This window comes from Nicotiana attenuata, unplaced genomic scaffold (assembly GCF_001879085.1).
Source record: "Nicotiana attenuata strain UT unplaced genomic scaffold, NIATTr2, whole genome shotgun sequence".
Lineage (NCBI taxonomy): Eukaryota > Viridiplantae > Streptophyta > Magnoliopsida > Solanales > Solanaceae > Nicotiana > Nicotiana attenuata.
This window is the reverse complement of record NW_017670955.1, coordinates 162,934-182,242: the sequence shown is the minus strand read 5'-3', so window position 1 is coordinate 182,242 and position 19,309 is coordinate 162,934. Positions and strand designations below refer to the sequence as shown.

At 35.8% G+C, this 19,309-nt stretch overlaps 1 protein-coding gene across 2 annotated transcripts; it reads right to left on the bottom strand.

Moving 5' to 3' along the window:
- Positions 1-13,815: 13,815 nt before the first annotated feature.
- On the bottom strand, positions 13,816-16,301 carry LOC109244780 (adenylate isopentenyltransferase-like). 2 transcript variants are annotated; one of them, XM_019411923.1, is made up of 2 exons: positions 14,765-16,301; positions 13,816-14,632 (listed from the first exon to the last, which is right to left on the bottom strand). In XM_019411923.1, the coding sequence occupies exon 1, from the start codon at positions 15,773-15,775 to the stop codon at positions 14,765-14,767; it is 1,011 nt and encodes a 336-aa protein (XP_019267468.1). In that variant the 5' UTR covers positions 15,776-16,301; the 3' UTR covers positions 13,816-14,632. The 2 variants fall into 2 exon arrangements, with proteins under 2 accessions (XP_019267468.1, XP_019267467.1); XM_019411922.1 differs by having other exon boundaries at positions 14,769-16,301.
- Between the last annotated feature and the right edge of the window lie 3,008 nt (positions 16,302-19,309).

The window sequence follows — 19,309 nt, the reverse complement described above, 5'->3', positions numbered from 1 at the left end:
GAAGTGTTCTTGCTTCAGGAGAGGGCAATCTTTGATGAAATGCCCTGGCTTTCCACACTTTTGACAGAGATCATAATTCTTTGGTTTGCTAGTGGTGCCCCTTTTTGGTATTCCTCCATTTCTTCTGACCATCTTCTGAAACCTTTTGGTTAAGTAAGCCATGTCACTGTCCTCCTCACTTGAGTCATTGCTTTCAGATTTCAGTTCCTTCTCCTTCTTTGGTTCTCTTCTTTCATTGTCCTTCTTCTTCTTCATTTCGTAAGTTTTGAGATTTCCAACTAGCTCATCTATAGTTAGGGCCTGCAGATCCTTTGCCTCAGTAATGGCATTCACTTTACTCTCCCACGAGCTAGGCAGAACACTGAGAATTTTTCTCACAAGCTTGTTCCTAGGAATAATTTCACCAAGTGAGTGTAGCTCATTTATGATGGAGGTGAATCTTGTGTGCATGTCTTGAATAGATTCATCGTTTTTCATCCTGAAGAGCTCGTACTCAGTAGTGAGCATATCAATCTTAGATTGCTTTACTTGAGTGGTTCCCTTATGTGCTGTCTACAAAGCTTCCCATATTTTCTTGGCGGATTGACAAGCTGAGATCCTGTTATATTCTTTAGGAGCTATACCACACACCAAGATTTTCTTGGCACGAAAATTTTTCTCCACAGCTTTCCTATCTGCATCATTGTATTCCCTTCTGGTCTTTGGTACCGTCTCTGGAGGATCTCCGACCTTCTTCGTTGGGACATAAGGACCATCATATATAATGTCCCACAACTCAGAATCTTCTGCCATGATGAAGTCATGCATTCTTGTCTTCCACCATCCATAATATTGCCCATTGAACCTAGGTGGTCTATACGTAGACTGACCTTCTTCAAAATTTGGTGGAGCAGCCATAAGGATCCTTCCTAGGTGTTAGCCTGATAGGAAGAGCCTGCTCTGATACCAATTGATAGTTTATATGAGTCCACCAAACTATAGAGTACCAGGTCCTCTATGAGTTTCCACTGAGAATACTAATAAAACAGTAAGTAAATAAGACAGGGAGTTTTACGTGGAAAAATCCCTGCTCAAGGGGATAAGAAAACCACGACCTACACTTGTACGATTTCAACTTCACTATGAGTAATTTTTAGATTACAACCTATGCAACCTAGGAATTAAACTCTTAATCCCTCACTAACTCGTAATACACCTATTATAAGCCACTTTACAATACACCTATTACAAAGACTTCAACTCATGACTATCTCTAGTCACGACACAAACACAAAGGGTTTATGGTTTTACAAGGGGTTCCTAAGCAACGCTTCTAGCTAAGCAATTTTGGAATTACAATGAAGAACAATGACAAAGTTACAACTCAACTAAGGACAACAAAATATTAGATTTGGAACTGGTCCGTAGTAGCGTTTTAACTTTGTTCTTGAAGCTCTTGAGAATTAAATTTTCTGTCTCTGAAGGCTTGGATGCTTGAAGTAAATTCTCAAAATGTTCAAGTGATGTTTTGTTGTAATACTCTTGTTAATACACCTTTGATGATATCACTTGAATGATGTAAGCACTTGGTTGGTCAAAGGACAAGTGACTGCAAAACTGCTGCACTGTGTGCACTGTTTCTGTGGCAGTCACTTTCCAGCTGTGCACAGTTGACTTTCGTACCGCTGTCAGGGAAAACACAAGGGATCAGGTCCCTGTCTTGTTTCTCTATTTTCTACACTTGTAGCAGTTCACATTAGCTGGAACTCTGGCTGGAATCCGTCCATCAGCAATGTGTACCAAGTGTGTCAGATTCCCTATCTGGTTCTTAACAGTAAGTTTGTTAGATCATCAAAACATAAGGCAAAGACATTGAAAACCCATCATTCTAGATCTGAAATTGGGGTGTATCAGTGATATGGGACCGTGTTCAAGAATGACAAATATCGAGTATATGTTCAATGAATGTAGTGATAGAAGCATGCAATAAATGTAGATAATGGCAATAAATGTAATAAGGAGGAATTTATCACCCAAATGTTAGGTGACTTTGATGATTCTCCTTCCTGACAATAACGTGAGGTGGTAGAAAGCAAAGATAGACAAGGAATCTTTGGATCTTGTGAATGAACAATGTATATTGAACAATGTAATTAGTGAACAAGACAAGCTTTTGTATTTTCTTTATAGTCTAACCCTTTATAATATGCTCTTATCAAAAAGTGAAGTCCCCTTATTGCTCTTTATCTCTTCCTATTTATAGGGGATATTCCTAAGAAACCCTGAAAAAGTACGACTGAAGGAATACTCAATGGAATATTCCTTCTTTCTATTCTAACTTATCCTACCGTTATTTTCATACACCCTTTACTCGACATCGGCCCTAATCTTTCTTAAGGCGACTCCTTGCCCTCATGCCGTGGTCGGCTTAATCTTCGACCACGTCCATTTGCAGCTATTAAGTTTTATCCAATTATTTTGACCAATACAAGAAGACAGTTAGAAAACTCTATTAAGTGTAATGTGACAAGCACATCTATCAGGCTGTGGTTCTTTTCTTTTCTTTTTCTTTTTCTTTTTTCCTTTCTAGCCAAATGAACTAAAGGCTATATATACCATTTGGTTAATTCCACTTCAATCAGTACATTCGAAAGTGATAAATATAAAAATGAAGTCAGTACTTTTTGAACAATGGTAATGTTGTGCAGGGGTAGAACTAGCATACAGGATACAGGTTCGGACGAACCCATTGGCCTTAGTCTGTATTTATCTTAAGAAATCTATTAAATATATTTAAATTATTATATTGAACCCATTAATTTAAACGAACTATAATTTTGAACCCATAAACTTCAAATTCTGACTCCAACTCTAATTTTGTGGTACTTTCTCCGTTTATATACCCCTTATGTGATGATTGTTCTATCCAAATTGTACGCAGAAAATTTAACTACAATGAGATGTAATAAAACGCCAAACCCGAACCCCTAAAATTCAAATTCTCAATCCACTTGTCATAATGTCATTTGCTAGTGAAGTTTCCATTGATTAGACATACCGCAACAACCAACACTACAATCTGTGATCAGTTCATGAAATTACAGTCATCGATCTAGTGCAAATATATGACGAACAACTATTTTCTTTGACCCCAAAGGTCAACGAATCAATAGCACATGATCTGTATAATCAAGCAGACTAACTTTTAAAAGCTTTACAAAATCGTGGAAATTTTGGTTAAAAATTAGTTAGACATTATCAAATGCAGCAAGAAATTTAGTCATGTATATCCGCTTTGCTAATATTAATAGCTAATCAATTTAAGATACCTACTCACATATTAAATCGTATTTAGCCATCATTTTTTTCCCTTTAAGTACTTGGAAGGGTAGTTGAGATATAACAATTCAATGCAGAATGCTCATTTCTAAAATAAGGAATCTCTACTCAATACATGATCAAAAATGAGCTGGCTAAAGTCATGGATACAGAGGTACTTTACCCTATCAATTGGGACCCAATACATTACCCTTTTTTCTGTGCTCTATGCTTAGATCATAGCTTACATATTTAGGCTAAGCCATAAGGGTGATAGCCAGTCATACAAAGTACAAACAATTGCTTTTGGAACAGACCACAAGAGAAATCATAGATTTTTTTTTAAGTCCTTCAATATCTTAAATATACTCCTCCAATTAATGTATATTTGCATTGAATAAGCCTATTGCGGAGGGTAAAACGTTCGCTTTTTATTTTCAAGACTCGAACTGAAGATATAGATGGATCTATTTAGTTGGTACAGGGTCGCACGCCATCTGCAAACCTTAGTCGAGACTTTGTATGTATGTATATATGTATAAGAAAATGGATAAAGGTAACTGTCGGCACCACCGGATGAACAAAAGGTCGCAAAATGCCAGTGGTAACAACTTCTTTACCTTCATCTGTGTGGCACCCAATACCTCCAAATGATAGATCTGCCTCAGACTCAAGACTCTTGTTCATAAAAAGAAATCCGAATTATCTCACTTTATTTTCAATCATATACTCCCTCGATTTCATATTAGATGAGGTACTTTCCTTTTTAGTCTGTTCCAAAACAAATGACACATTTCTAAATTTGGAAATAATTCAATTTTAAAGTCTTCATTTTACCCATTTACCCTTAATGAGAAGCTTTTATAGCCACACAAATGTCATGACCCCACAAACCTTTTATCCCTTAAGTTTTTAAGACTACAAGTTTCAAAAGTCTTCTTCTTTTTCTTAAACTACGTGCCGAGTCAAACTATCTCATCTAATATGAAACGGAGGGAATAGACATTTTTATTGTTTGAATACAATATGATGCAGACCTTTTTTTTTTATTTCCCACCCGGTGTCCACCAACCCGGTGATGCAGAGCTCTCAAGTAGAGCTAGGTCCCTATTAACAGATATTAGTACAAAAGATTTGGGAGTCTCCGTAAAATTTGATTAAAGTTTGTACAGAGACAAGGACAACTTGAAGAAGTTTCCATTATGTTTTCACTGAAGTTTCAGAACCTTTGACTCCAATAGCTGTCCCTCCTACACTATAATTGGGAATGTGACAATTGTCCCAACAGCTAAACTTCTCTAGCATTCACCACGTCTTTGTCAGACGATCATACATAAACCAATCATACGACCACATTTTTAGGTTAAAGATGTGTGTATATTTATATCCCACCCTAGAAATAATGGTTAGTTAATAAAACAAGGTAAATTCATTCGTTAACTATCTTGAAGAAACATTTATTTATGTGAATTTTACTTATTTGGTGATTCACAAAAAGATCAAATTAACGAGGTTCCAACTCAACTTAGTTCCTTTGGCTGCTATGGAAAAGTTTATAATTCCTTAAGACTCACCATTCCCTATTCATTTCTTTACTAGCAAAATTCGGCCGATAGGCTTTCAGAATTTTTTTATTAAAAAAAACAGAAAGAAAAAGAATCCACGCACTAAATTTTATTTCAAAAGAAGACACCGGAATTAAAAATTCTCTTGTTTGCAAATCAAAGAATACCTTTTTAAATTTATCCATCTTATATGTAAAGAGATCCGCATATATCCATTTGTTGATATTTCGAATATCATTACTCCATGCTAAAATCAGACTATAGACAAAATAAAAGAACAAAATCTTGGACGCATTATTTTGAGGGCATAATTAAACTTATTTGCATTCAATATTTACACCCACCTAATAAATACACGATATACATATTCACATACACTCTTATCACGAAATCATAGTTAATTAATGCAGATTCTCACATAAGTTTATGATTTAGCCATAATAAATTAATATAATTTGATATAAATACCGGATGATGGTAAATTTTTATCTTATTTTGTGACTAACCTCTCTAAGTAATGATTGCATGATAGATTCATGTTTGTGATCGAATGTCCATAAATTTGTGTATGCTAAGATTTTATGAGGTGTTAATAGATTGAGTGAATCAATAACGGTCGAAAGTAATATTTCATATTAGATTGTGAGGATCGGATCCTCAGAAGATTACTCCAAATTAGGTTTAAGTTCTTACCTATAAACGTGCTGCCATGTATACATAAGACATCTTATTTTAACATATACTTTTTTGTAATTCCTAAATTATTGGGAATACCTTGTTCTCTTCCATTGGATGAACAGTTGGCAGCACAAGCCGCAAGGAATGCAGAAGAAGACAAATACAGTATTTGTTTGAATATATATTGTAACCGGTGTCGTGCCAATCCTCTGAGAAAAATATATTCAAAATTCACACACAAATTTTTAAGGAGATGGCCTTACTAAAAGATCTAGTCACAAAGTAGATAATATAAATACATTATGCATCGATGATGTATATAATATTTGGATATATTATATTGTTTGCCGTCGGTTCATGACGTCATGCACCAATAATATAAAGAATAAACTTACAATTACAAAGAAAAAGTAAGGTACGAGGTAGACTTATTATATAAAAAGGCAAGGTAAGGATAAAATACGATTATTTAATAATAAGGAAAGACAAGATGAGGGGAAAAAATAAGATAATGACGCGATCTCATCAAATCGGTCCTTACATAAGGTAGACATTTTTCATTGTCATGTAACAATAGATTTAACGATACCATACAATAAAATTTAAGTAACAATCAAAATATCATCCAAACAAGCTATAAATTTTCAAGCATATTAGTTCCCTGCTAGTTAATTTTAATTCAGTGATAAGACTGTATATAAATACATAAATAATATATTAATTGAATTGATGTGATTATTAAGTATGAATAAATTTTTACCCTCACACTCATATAAGTTTGAAGGAAGGTTTATTTATTTTTAAACTCTTTGCCTTTACGCTTAATCACTCTTACCTTAAGCTCAATTTTTGAGCTCAAATGATATGATTGATACAACTTGATTATTTACGCGAAGGGTACACTAAAGGATGAAAATAGCCAATACTTCTATGCTCTCCAATTTCAAAATTGAATTTGCCTTTTGTGATAAACAAACCACAATTTAGCAGTATTATTATAATAAAAAGTTACTTCAATAACATTTACTACTATTTCTGATATTTATTAATTTGGTTATTATTTGTTATTGACTTATTGTAATTTATGCGCTATCATGCTCAACAATTTTTGCGGAATGATTATTTCATGGAAAAAATTTATACTTTATAAAAGATTAATAAAAGCAAAAAAAAGATAGCTTTTGTATATTCATCGGTCACTTAGCCATAATTTAATGATATACAAGATGAGATTGATAAACTAAGAAGCGTCAAAGCGTGAGTCTTGCTCACCTTTCCAGACTTGTATTTATAAGATAAAGTTACAATAATATATGAAAAGGATAATTACAAGAATAATTCAAATAAAGTCCTAATACAACTAATTGACTAAAAGATAACGCTAACACCCTCCTTCTATCTGAACGGAAAGAATGAACGTGAAGATTGGCTGTTAGCTCACGAAAACGGGTGGAAGGCAATACTTTGGTGAATAGATCTGCAAGTTGCTCAGAGGTATGAACATGAGAGACCACCAGATCACCATGGCTAATCTTTTCACGAACAAAATGATAATCCAATGCAACATGTTTGGAACGGGAATGAAAAACTGGATTGTGAGCCAGATGAATGGCTCCAATATTGTCACATTTTGCGGAGACTGGAGAAGTAAGAAAAACGCCAAGATCACGAAGAATATATTGGAGCCAAGTAGCTTCAGCAGTTGCAACAGCAAGAGCTCGATATTCAGCTTCAGTACTTGAGCGTGCAATAGTGGGCTGCTTCTTAGCAGACCAAGAGATGACGTTGGAGCCAAGAAAAATGCAGAATCCAGTTGTAGACCGCCTAGTGGCTGAACAACCAGCCCAATCCGAGTCAGAGAATACAATAAGTGCCAAGGGAGAATTATTATACAACTGTAAGCCCCAATCAATGGTGCCACTAAGATACCGAAAAATCCGTTTTACCGCCCGAAAATGCAATTGTCTCGGCTGGTGAAGGAATTGAGAAGCAAGGTTGACAGCAAATTGAATATCTGGCCTAGTAAAGGACAAGTATTGTAGACTTCCAACCATTTGACGATAGATAGAAGGATCTTCAAGCAAAGGAAAAGAGGTGGAATTCCAATCAAGCTTACTATGAAGCGGAGTAAGCACGGGTTTACACTTTTCCAATTTAAAGCGATGCTGAATTGAAGTAATGTAACGACGCTGCAGAAAGAGAAGTCCCAAAGAGTTATGTTTTAACTCAATGCCAAGAAAGTAGTGAAGTTGTCCCAAGTCCTTCATTGAGAATTCTGTACTCATGGAAGACATAAATTGTGATATTAAGGACTTTGAAGAACCAAAAACAGCTATATCATCCACATAAATTAAAAGAATAATGCAATCACCCCCACAGTGAAAAATGAACATGCTTTGGTCCGAAACACATTGCTTAAAACCGAGATCAAGAAGAAAACGAGCAAGACGATGGAACCAAGCCCTCGGAGATTGTTTAAGACCATATAGAGCACGTTGCAATTTGCAGACATAATGGGGATAATCTGGATGCTCAAACCCCTTAGGTTGACGCATATAAACAGTCTCAGATAACTCACCATGAAGGAATGCATTTGACACATCGAGTTGGTGCATGAACCAATTTCGCTGAAGAGCCAAGGATTAGACCAAACGCACTGTACTAGGCTTTACTACAGGAGCAAAAGTTTCAAAATAATCCACTCCAGGCTGCTGTGTAAAACCTTGAGCCACTAGACGAGCTTTAAATCTTTCAACAGAGCCATTTGCACAAACTTTGATTCGAAACACCCATTTGTTGCCAACAATATTTGCATTAGGAGGAGGAGGCACCAAAGTCCAAGTTTTATTTTGAATGAGAGCATCGAATTCAGAACTCATTGCTTGCTGATGATAGGCTATAATTACGTATTTTAGTCGATTATTACACTCTAATTTACTGCAGTTTAGTTGAGTTTGCGCTTTAATCGCTAGTATTTTGCACTAACGGTGTGTTTTATGCCTTGTAGGAGCGATTCCGAGCTATATAGATGTTATAGAATGAAATTAAGTGATTTGGAGCTTTGAAGTCTGAGTAAGAGCTCTAGGAATTAAGCCGGGATCGGTTTCGGGGGTCAAATTCGATAATTAAGTACGAACGAAGACTCGAGGAGGCATATTGCGCACTGTCTAGTAAAATAGACATAACTTTTTTCTCAGAACCCCATTTGGGCTCCACAATATATGGTTGAAAAGCTAACTCAAAGAGAGACAACTTTCATGTTTTACGTTTTTCCAAATTCCAAACGGAACAGGGTGAAAAATGCGGTCGAAACCGCGACTGCGGGGCTGAGGCAGTATATACCGCGGTTGACCGCGGTTTACCGCGGCCGCGGCAGTCCAGACGTGAAATATTGTCCTTTTTCGCGTAGGAGAAGGTATAATTATTTAGGCTCGACCCTACTTGGTATATATACATGGAAAAATGGTATTTTAAGGGAGAGACACTACTTTAGGGTTAGACAACACCCTTGGAGGCAAGAACATGCTAGGAGCAAGGAGGAAGATTCAACTACGAGTTTTTCCCCTTCTTCTTCCTATTTTATTGTTGGTTATGAATTGGAGTATTGTGTTTTCACATACTTTTATGAAAAGATAATTCATTTTTTAGGGTTTTGATGGAACCTTTTGGGGATGAATTGGTAGTTTTGAGTTAGTTGTTAATCTCTATTTGTTCAACTACGTTTTGATTTTGGTTAATTGAAAGGATCCTCAATTAGCCGTTCCTATTTATTATGTATCTGCTTGAGAGAGAGTGCATATTTAGGTAGTTGTTTAAACAACATCACTCCCGGAGTATAGGCGAGAGTCATAACCAAGGGTTTAGAGGTTGGATTAGAGATAACGATACCTCAGGTGCGATCTAAGTGAACTGTAATGTGAATCTAGCTAGCGTAGCTTGAGAGAGTGCGTCTAGTAAATTATCATAATTGCTTGAGAGAGATTTATGATAGCTGTAGAGTTCATGATTGATAGAGGCAACTAAGTCAAAGCTATAAGAAACATACAACTAATGAAATCAATAATTGGGAAAATCATAACTCTAGACCTCCTTAATTTAGTCTCCAAACCTTTGTCTCGTTAGTTGATAATTTTACCGTTTTATAGTATTTGTTGGTTAATTAGTTAGATATAAAAATCTTAATATTATAATTTAGAAATTGTTCAAACTTGTCTTCTTTGCGATATTGAACAATTACAGCGAAACCTTAGTTCTCTGTGGGATTCGACTCCGGACTTTTAGACCGGATTATATTTGCAGCGACCGCTTATCCTTTTTAGGACTAGAGTTGGGCGAGATCACTTGCATCCAACGAGTGTCTTTAGAAGCTTGAGCAAAGGAGGGCGGTTCAGATAAAATGGGACATGTAGAAGCCATCAAGGAAGTAAGAATGCGTGTCTTGAGAGACCCTGTTTTAGAGCGAGTAGTCATATGATGAGTTTGAGGTTGTACAGTTGTTGATTGTGTGCGAGATACTTGAAGATTGTCGGGTGAAAAAAGAGTTGGAGTAGAATGTGCATGGGATGAGAGAGAGAGGAGCAACTCGAAGTGGATACAATAGGTGGATTAGTAGAAGTTACGTGATCTAAAGGTGATTGGGAATGGGAAGGAGAAGGAGTGCCTGGTGAAGAAGGAGAAAGGATGGAAATATTCTCGTGATTCAAAGGAGTTTGAAGACTCCTATTTGAAATGTGATGCTACAAATGAGGTGAAGTAGGATGACTGTTCCCATTTAAAATAGGACTTTGCAAAGTTGGAGGAAGCAGAAGATTTTTCCTATTTGAAATGGGTTGTTGCGAAACAGAAGGGGGAGGGGGGGAAATTCCAGCAAGACGTGTGATATGGACGGGATATTTAGAATTAGGTGAGGTACTTGGAGTAGGAGTAGGAAATAGAGTCTGAAACGGGAATGAGTCCTCAACAAAATGGACATGCCGAGAGATAATAATCCTATTTGAGCAAGGATCCAAACATTTAAATCCTTTGTGTTTATCCGACGATCCAAGAAATAAGCAAGGTTTTGATCGAGGTTGATACTTAGAACAATGATTAAATGCCACAAAGGGATAACATAGGCACCCAAATACACGAATTAAATTATAATCGGGCACATGACCATAGAGTAGTTCAAACGGAGATTTAAAATGCAGCACTGGAAGGGGAGTAACATTAATAAGGAAGACAGCATATAAGCAAGCATCAGCCCAAAATTGAAAAGACATAGATGCTTGAAAAATAAGACACCGTAGGACATTCGTAATATGTTGATGTTTTCGCTCGGCCCTACCATTTTGAGCAGAAGTGTGAGGACAAGAAAAACGATGGACTATGCCATTTTGTTTAAAGAATGAACTAAATTTTTTGCTAGTGTATTCCCCACCTCCATCGGACTGGAAATAAGAAATAGAGGTGTGGAAAACGTTTTTAACCATTGCATAAAATTCTTTGAATTTGTCAAAGGATTCAGATTTTTCGCGCATCAAGTAGAACCAAGAGAATTTAGTGTAATCATCGAGGAACAAAATATAATAACGATATCCCGAATTTGAGAGAGTAGGACCATGCCATGCATCGGAATGAATTAAAACGAACGGAAAATTTGCATTACTACTTGATAAAAGAAAAGACATTCTAGTTTGTTTGCCTAAATGGCAAATATTACAAGAATTATTGTTGATGGAAGAAGTACTACAAATTAAATTTGTAGAAACTAACGAACTAAGAGACTCTCGACCAGGATGTCCCAAACGTTGGTGCCAAAGGGAAGCAGGCAAGACTTTAGCAAAGAGACCAAAGATAGAGGTGGCAGATGGAGCGACACGTAGAGGATAAAGAGACCCGGAATTGTTACAGTGGAGCAACGCTGTTCTGGTCTTCAAGTCCTTGACAAAAAAACCAGAGTTAGTAAATTCAATAAGATAATTATTATCAGCACATAAGCGTTGAATAGAAAGCAAATTTTTATCAAGGGACGGAACATATAAAACTTTCTTTAAGAGAAGAGGCTTAGAAGTTGTTGGAAGGATAGATGAACCAGTAGATTTAATTGAGAGAAGAGTACCATCTCCAACCATGACTTGAGAAGGACCAGAATAAGGAGTGTGAGAAGTAAGAGTAGAAGGATCATTTGTCATGTGCGCAGATGCCCCCGAGTCTGGATACCAAACTGTTGGTTGAACCTCCTCCAAATTCATTGCAGCAAATGGTTTAGAAATATTTTTAGCCACAAAGGAATGGTTGAACCTGTTTCTGCACTCTAACGCAGTGTGATTATAATGAAAAAAAATTGACATTGTTTAGTAGGAACGAAAGGTGGTCTACCCAAAATACCAGTAGCAGGGGAAGGAGGCCGAGATCGATGTTGGAAACCAGACCATGAAGAATTGTGGTATCCTCGACCCCTACCATATTGTCCCTTGTTATTTTTGCCACAACCTCGTCCATGGAAGTATCCTTTTGTAGGCTGATTTCCATTGAAGGAAGATGATGAATTAGAAGTCTTTGCTTGAGTTGACGCAAGCAACGCAGTTTGAGCATTTGACTCTTCAGAAGCATTTGCATTAATATGAGCTTCTTCAGTGAGAAGTAGTGGTCGTAATGCAATGAATGAAGGAAGTGAGCCAATAACATTTAATCCAGACACAAAGGTACGATAAGATGAAGGCAATCCTTGCAAAGCTTGAGTGACTAAATCATCATCAGTCAGAGGTTTACCAATTGCCCTGAGAGAGTAGGCAATAAAGTGAAGTTGCTGAAGATAATCTTCCATAGAAAGGGGACCTTTCTTGAAATTTTGGAATTTTGACTTAAGGTGAATGGCGGAGAAAGAGACTTGATCCAAATATAGTGATGCGAGGGTGTCCCAAGCCTGTTTAGATGTCTCACAAGCATAGTTCAAAAGTGTGCCAAGAACAACAGAAGAAAGTGTTGCATTAATCCAACTTAATGCAATAGTATCGCATTGAATCCATAGCTTGTAATCAGCGTCGTCTGGTGATGGACATGGTATGGTTCCATCTACTAAGGAAAGAAGGTTGTGACTTTTAAGGACCGTGAGAAAAACTCTCTTCCAGGTGAGGTAATTGACGTATGTCAATTTGATAGGAACAAAACCTTTGATATTGGAAACTGTTGGAGGGGGGATGGGGAGGCCAAGAGAAGATTGATTCATGGCGGTTTGAGCAGAAGAAGAAGAAGAAGAATTTTCTGGAGCCATTGAAGGGGATCGTTTAGGGCTCTTGATACCAAGATGATATTGATAAACTGAGAAGCGTCAAAGCGTGAGTCTTGCTCACCTTTCCAGACTTGTATTTATAAGATAAAGTTACAACAATATATGAAAAGGATAATTACAAGAATAATTCAAATAAAGTCCTAATACAACTAATTGACTAAAAGATAACGCTAACAATACATTGTCACATTAATTTGTGATTGTTAAGATTAAGTTATTTAATTTAAATTTTAAAATATAAATTTATATTTTAAATTTTACTCCATATACATTTCACATCTAATACAAATAAACAAACACACAATAAAGAATTAATTCTTACTTTTCTTAAAACTAAACCAACTCTTTGTCTAGCTGAAATAGTGTACAGCGAGGCCCCAATTGGGATTTGTGAAGGATGGTTTAAAGGACAGTCCTATTTGTCAGATGTCCGACAAATTAGAATGAGCAGTGGGACCCACTATAGTCCAAGAATTTCAGTTCATTCTAAAAGTTCGAAAAAGTTGCTTCACTTTTTGGTCAAACGTCAGAAAATCCTTTATTATTAAGGGTGTGTTTGTTACGAATGAAAATGTAGAAAAAATATTTTCCTAAAAACTAGGTGTTTTTATAGCTTATTTTTCGTTATTTGGTAGTTGAGGTGAGGATGGGGAATACGGCGAAAGAAAATATTTTTCCTTCTCTTGATAAGGAAAATGAGTTCATGAGAAACAAAATATTCAAGTCAACCAAACATTAAAAAATTAGAAAATATTTTTCAAAAATATATTTTCTTTCGTAACAAACACACCATAAGAATTTAATTTGAAGTGTATAATAGAGCATTGGAGGGTGGCTATTTGCGCAAAAGACCAAGAGAACTCCATACATCTAATGACCAAGTCTAAGGAAATTCTATCATAAATTTGTAATTGACGAACAGAAAAATAATTTTTACTTGAGGGAAGCTTTGGAGCAATAATAAAGTTGTCTTCGTGTGACTAATAAGTCAGGAATTCGAACTGTTGAAGTAGCCACTAATGCTTGTATTAGAGAAAATTGTCCCCATCACACCTTTAAGAGTGCGACCCTTCCTCACACCCTGCATGAATACAAATTACAAAATATTTTGTGCATTGGACCCTAAAAATCATTTTTACTATTACAAAGTTCCGATTCCATGAATCACTTGCACAACATCACTTCAAATTTATGTGATGTCTTAAAAGGAACTACTATGGTGGGAACAATTTTATACTTATCGATCATCATTTTGCAACTTTTTATGTAATTACCGTTTAGGCAACTGATAAGCATAAACCATTTAGTCTAATAATCACACATAGCTTTACATTAAAAAACCAACTCTATACCCCATTTAATAACACATAGTAACTCCTATTCCTCTGTTCTTTTTGCGGACAAAATTGAGCAGCAACATACCATTGCACTTATAACCCAAATGTTAACTCTTCAAAGATGGATAATAAAAGGTTAAAATAGAAAACCAAAAGTGATCCTAAATCCTCAAAACGCTAGGGAAATTAAACGACTCTGTTTCTTGCCTCCTTGTGAATTTTATACGTTAGCATTCAGCAGAGAAAAGAGCAGCTCTATGTCAATGGCAGCCTATTATCGACAAAATTGGTCGCCACTTCACTCCTCCATTTGTCCTCGTTTGCAAAAAACTCGATAGAGAAGAAAAATTGAACTTTATGAGATCGAATCTTCTATTGTTCCTCAGCAGCTTAGTGGTAAAGTAGTCAGCTACTACTCATATCGAGCTCGATCGAACTATTCGACCCTATTTGTCAATTGACTGCCTCTCTTTTACTGTTGCCTATATAAGAAAAAAAAAACGAAAAAAATAAAGAGAAATAAGATAAAAGTCAAATATTTTTTTTTAAAAAAAAAACATGAGAGAGGCATAAGGGGTTAGAGAATTAAGAGCTGGAAATAGCTGGAAAACGACCTACTCCAACAAGAACTGCTTCACAATCTTTGCACTTGGTTCCAGCACCTCTTTCTCCCAAATTTCCTTCGCCGCCCTCTTACCGGATTCTGACGTCATCACCGCCGTAAACGCCGCCGTTGCATCTACTCTTTGTAGGTCCCACCCAGCTTCTCTCAGCCGCAAAATCTTCCCCACCTGCCTCTCCGCCAACACGCGCGTGTTCTCCTTTATCTCTTCCGCTGCTTCTTCATATGATTCCTCCCCTTTGAAATATTTCTCGAACTCCGGCACTCCTATTGCCTTACGAATCCCACTGTTCCGACTCACTGAGTTAGAATCTGAAAACCCCTCTTTCTTAAAATACTCTTCTAGCTCTTCGACCATTCCCGAGCTGAGCATTTCGTCAACTCTCTTATCCAAATACTGATTCAATACAGTTCCCAAAACATCAACCCAAATAAAGCAACACTTATACCGAAGCTCATTGCTTACCCACTGAACCGGGTTGGACGGTTCGAGAAAGTCTATTTTCGGATTAAATTGTTTTGCAAGCAGAGCATAGATGAATGAGTTGGACCCACCTACGATAAGAGGAATTTTCCCGCGATTGATGGTTTCGTTGATTCTGCAACTAGCAGCTGAGCGGAAATCGGAAGGAGAAAACTCGGGGTGTGACTCGGACGCGTTGAATTCTCCGAGGAGATGGTGAGGGATACCTTTGCGTTCAGACATTGAGATTTTGTTTGTGGTGATATTAAGGCCATTGTAGACTTGGATTTTGTCTGAGTTGATAACTTCAGAAGGGAAAAAACGAGTGGCGAGATCGATGGAGAGTTTTGATTTTCCAGAACCAGTAGCACCCATTATGACCACGATCTTTTTGGATCCTCGTCGTTGAGATGCTGTAACCACATTATGAGTCCATTTGGGCTTGGGAAAGAAGTTTTTTCTTGAGACAGTGAAAGGAAAAAGTAAATTATTTGAGCAAAGAGAGTGATTAGTTGTTGATAGGAATGATAATTTGCTCATAAGGGAGATAATGATGGTGATAATTTTTTGGTAAGCTGAGATAAGCAAAGATAGGATACTATTGAAGCAACTAATATGTACAGTATTGACATACAGAATACATGAAAGAGAAAATGGGGAACGTTGTTTTGGCAGAATAGTACTGAAGAGAAATTGGGTTAATGTAAGTGGAACAGATAATAGGGTGGTTTGTTACTATATTTGTTGTCATAAATATAAAAAAAAATGAAGAGAATAATATTTTAGAGTTGTTGCTTCTTGTTCTTCAATCTTGAACCATTTGCTTCAGATTCCTTCTGCAATATTTCAAATGTAAACAAATGAACCATTTTGGAAGCTTTTATTTTCTTCAATGGCTATGGATATTAGTCATCACCATTATCTTCTTCTTCTTCTTCAGTGTATGTGATATTCTGATTTTTGGGTTCAACTTATTTTCTTTGGTTTTCCACTTATTTTCTTTGGTATTGATGAAGGAATGTTTTGTAACAGATTTTGTAGTAGTGAGGTATGAGGGAGAATTCATGTCCAGTGTTTCCCTTTTATATCCTTCACGGCAACACTATTGGAGTTTAAAATTTATAGATATTTGGAAAATATTTTAACCTTTATATTGAATTTTTACCGTATGAATGAAATTTGACCAGTCCTAATAAACTTTTTACTTTTTCTTTTGGCTAGAAGTTACCAATCATTCGTATTAGGTTAATTTCTTACAGGATGTCCTTAAAAGTTTCATGCAGACGCAGATAGAGTATTAGTTCATTTGCACTTATCATATTTGAAACAAATTTAGTATAAAATTTTAAATCTATAAACTTAAAAGTATAATCAATTGTAACTATTAATTTTTTTTAATACATCAAGTTTAAATATATTTTAACAACAGATAAAAAAATGGAAGATAATTTTTTCAACCTCTTTTTTTTGGTTTTCTAGATTTTTTTAATTTTATTTTTCTGATAAGATTTTCATAGTACAAAACATGTAACTGGTGCTCCATATATTTCTTTTGTCATAATAAGTAAATGAATTTCACTGTCTACATATTCTTAATTAATTGTTTCCCCATCCATTTCATTGGAATATTAACACTGAAAAGCTAAAATTTGAAAAACTTCATTTAACTATTAGTTGAACTTATCAATTACTCTCTGAGCTTGAAATTTTCCTAGAAAAGTAACAAGCTGTAATTTATCTATTTTCCACTTTTTAGCTTATCTGAGTGTTGGTATAATAAATCTATTATAAACCTGAAAATTATAAATCTTTTATCGTTATTGTATTTTATTCACAAATTATATCTAAGCTAATAACGCTTCCTAAGATTTATATCTTTTTAGCATACTAAAATCAAAAGTCTAACGCATTTATTGGAAAGAAAAGTCATGAAAAAAAAATTCTATCCTTTTTCCAGGAGAGATGAAATGAAAGTCTCCAACCATAGCCTAAATTTTATGCTTCGCCATCTGATGATCCAAGTTGGTCTATATTATTTTTTCAAATAAGCATTTAAAGCGAAGATCCTTAATCATATCGATGATAATACGTATAAGATTATAGGATATCTCGTAGGATATTCTATGTATCTAGGAAATATACAAATTCCTTTTTATTTAGTTCTAATTTTATCTGCTAAAATTTCAAACTCCAAGGGATTGAACTAATTAATCAAGTGGAAACAGTAGCGATAGGACAGGAAGAAATACGGTATCACAAAATTGTCGACTAATATATTAAATATGGACCATATGCTAAATAATATGATTGTGATCAGATAAACGGCCTATAATTGATTATAGAGTTGTTTGTACTAGAAGTAGGTGTATCAATGGATATTTAAAAACCGACTAAAGCGGCCGAACCGTACTGTACACTATACAGAACCGATTTTTAGGTTTCTTTTAATAAAACCGTAGGTTTTTGTATAAATCTATAATTGTACAGATAAATAGGTTAGGTTTTTTATTTTACAAAAATAAATCGAAAAAATACCGAACCGTACCGAATAAATTTACATGTGAAAAATATATTTATATATTAAGTTCAAAAATAATAAAGCATTAAAATTTTCTTTGGGCCTTGGAATTATGAAAACGATTACAAGCCAACAAATAATTAAACTCAAAATCCTACTTCTCAACCCTATTATGTTACTCCTACTAAAACTAAATTTTTTCCGGCATATTTACCAGCAAAACACAAAGTACTATAGTGATTATGAGTAGCAAACTATAATGTATGGAATATATTTCTATTTATATTTATCTTTTTGAATATTTAATCTTTTATAGAATTTATTCTTGAGTCTGAACTTGATTAATATCTTTTCACTCGTGTGATTTATATTTGCTTTGTCTTTGCTTAGTTTCTTTTACGCTGCTGTAGAACAGTTGATCGATCTATGCTCTATCTATCTTTCATGTTTTCTTTAATTCATCATCATTTAAATAGTAAAAATATCTAGAGAGTTTTGCTAAGTCCTATAAAAGTACGTATGTTATTGCATTTTACTTCTACTAGTGACTTTTACATGATATTTAAAAAATACCGAAAATTAACCAAACTGTATCGATACCGAAGAGAAACCGACATGATTGGGAGGGTTTCGAAAAATCTAATTTTGGTTATACATAATAGAATAACCGAAAAATTAGTACGGTATTGTTTGCCTCAAAAGTTATTACAAACCTTATGAGTATAAAACAATATAAATAAATTACGGGAAAATCATAGCAAATCGTAATAATCCGTTGGAACAAATGAAGAAGACGAAAATAAGTATTCAGAGTTAGGGGGAGAAACATTAGAAGCCTTTATTGATAATATTGGTTTGGTCTGCCTCTCCATGAAGAGGTTCAGAGCCTTACAGTGATGTGCCTTTTGACCCCAATTTTTGGGTATCGTTGTCTCTTTTTTCTCCCGCTATAGTGGTGAAGAAGAAGCTCCTTTTTTAGGGTTCCCTCTCTTGGTATTTATAGCTGTGGGCTTCGTGAGCTGGCAATAAGTGGCCGTGACCACGTTGGGATCTCGCCTTTATGATGGCGGATAGGCCATGGCCTTGCTGATCGAGCCAGATGCGGGTTGAACATCGTCAATTCTGAGTGGTCGTGCCACTAATTAATCATGAATTAGCTTAAGACGGGATTAGCCTCATTAATTATCGTGGGGTCGGATTCTGACCCATACAGTTAGTCCCTCCGCTTATTGAGGTCGGGCCTTGGCCGAGCTCGATGAGTGGATTCCATTGGCTGTATTTTGAGAAACACGGATGGGGATGTCGACTGTTGCTTCGGTCGAGGCCGACTTCTTTTTGGCGATGGCCCTTAGCCTTGTAGAATATTAGTATCCTGTTATGGGCTATCAAGTCATCGTTCGATCGAGGTCGAACTCTCCTCCTGGGCGAAGGCGCTTGACCTTTTAACTTACTTCGAGTGAGGTCGAGCTGCATTGTGCTCTGATCCTTACGTTTGCTTTGGATGCATACCCGTCGACCATGGCGGACGAGTCGTATGTTGTGCGGCCGAGGGGAAT

What these genes read in the sequence shown, in the direction of transcription:
- LOC109244780 (XM_019411922.1), bottom strand. Translation starts at nt 15,775, where the DNA reads ATGAGCAAATTATCATTCCTATCAACAACTAATCACTCTCTTTGCTCA.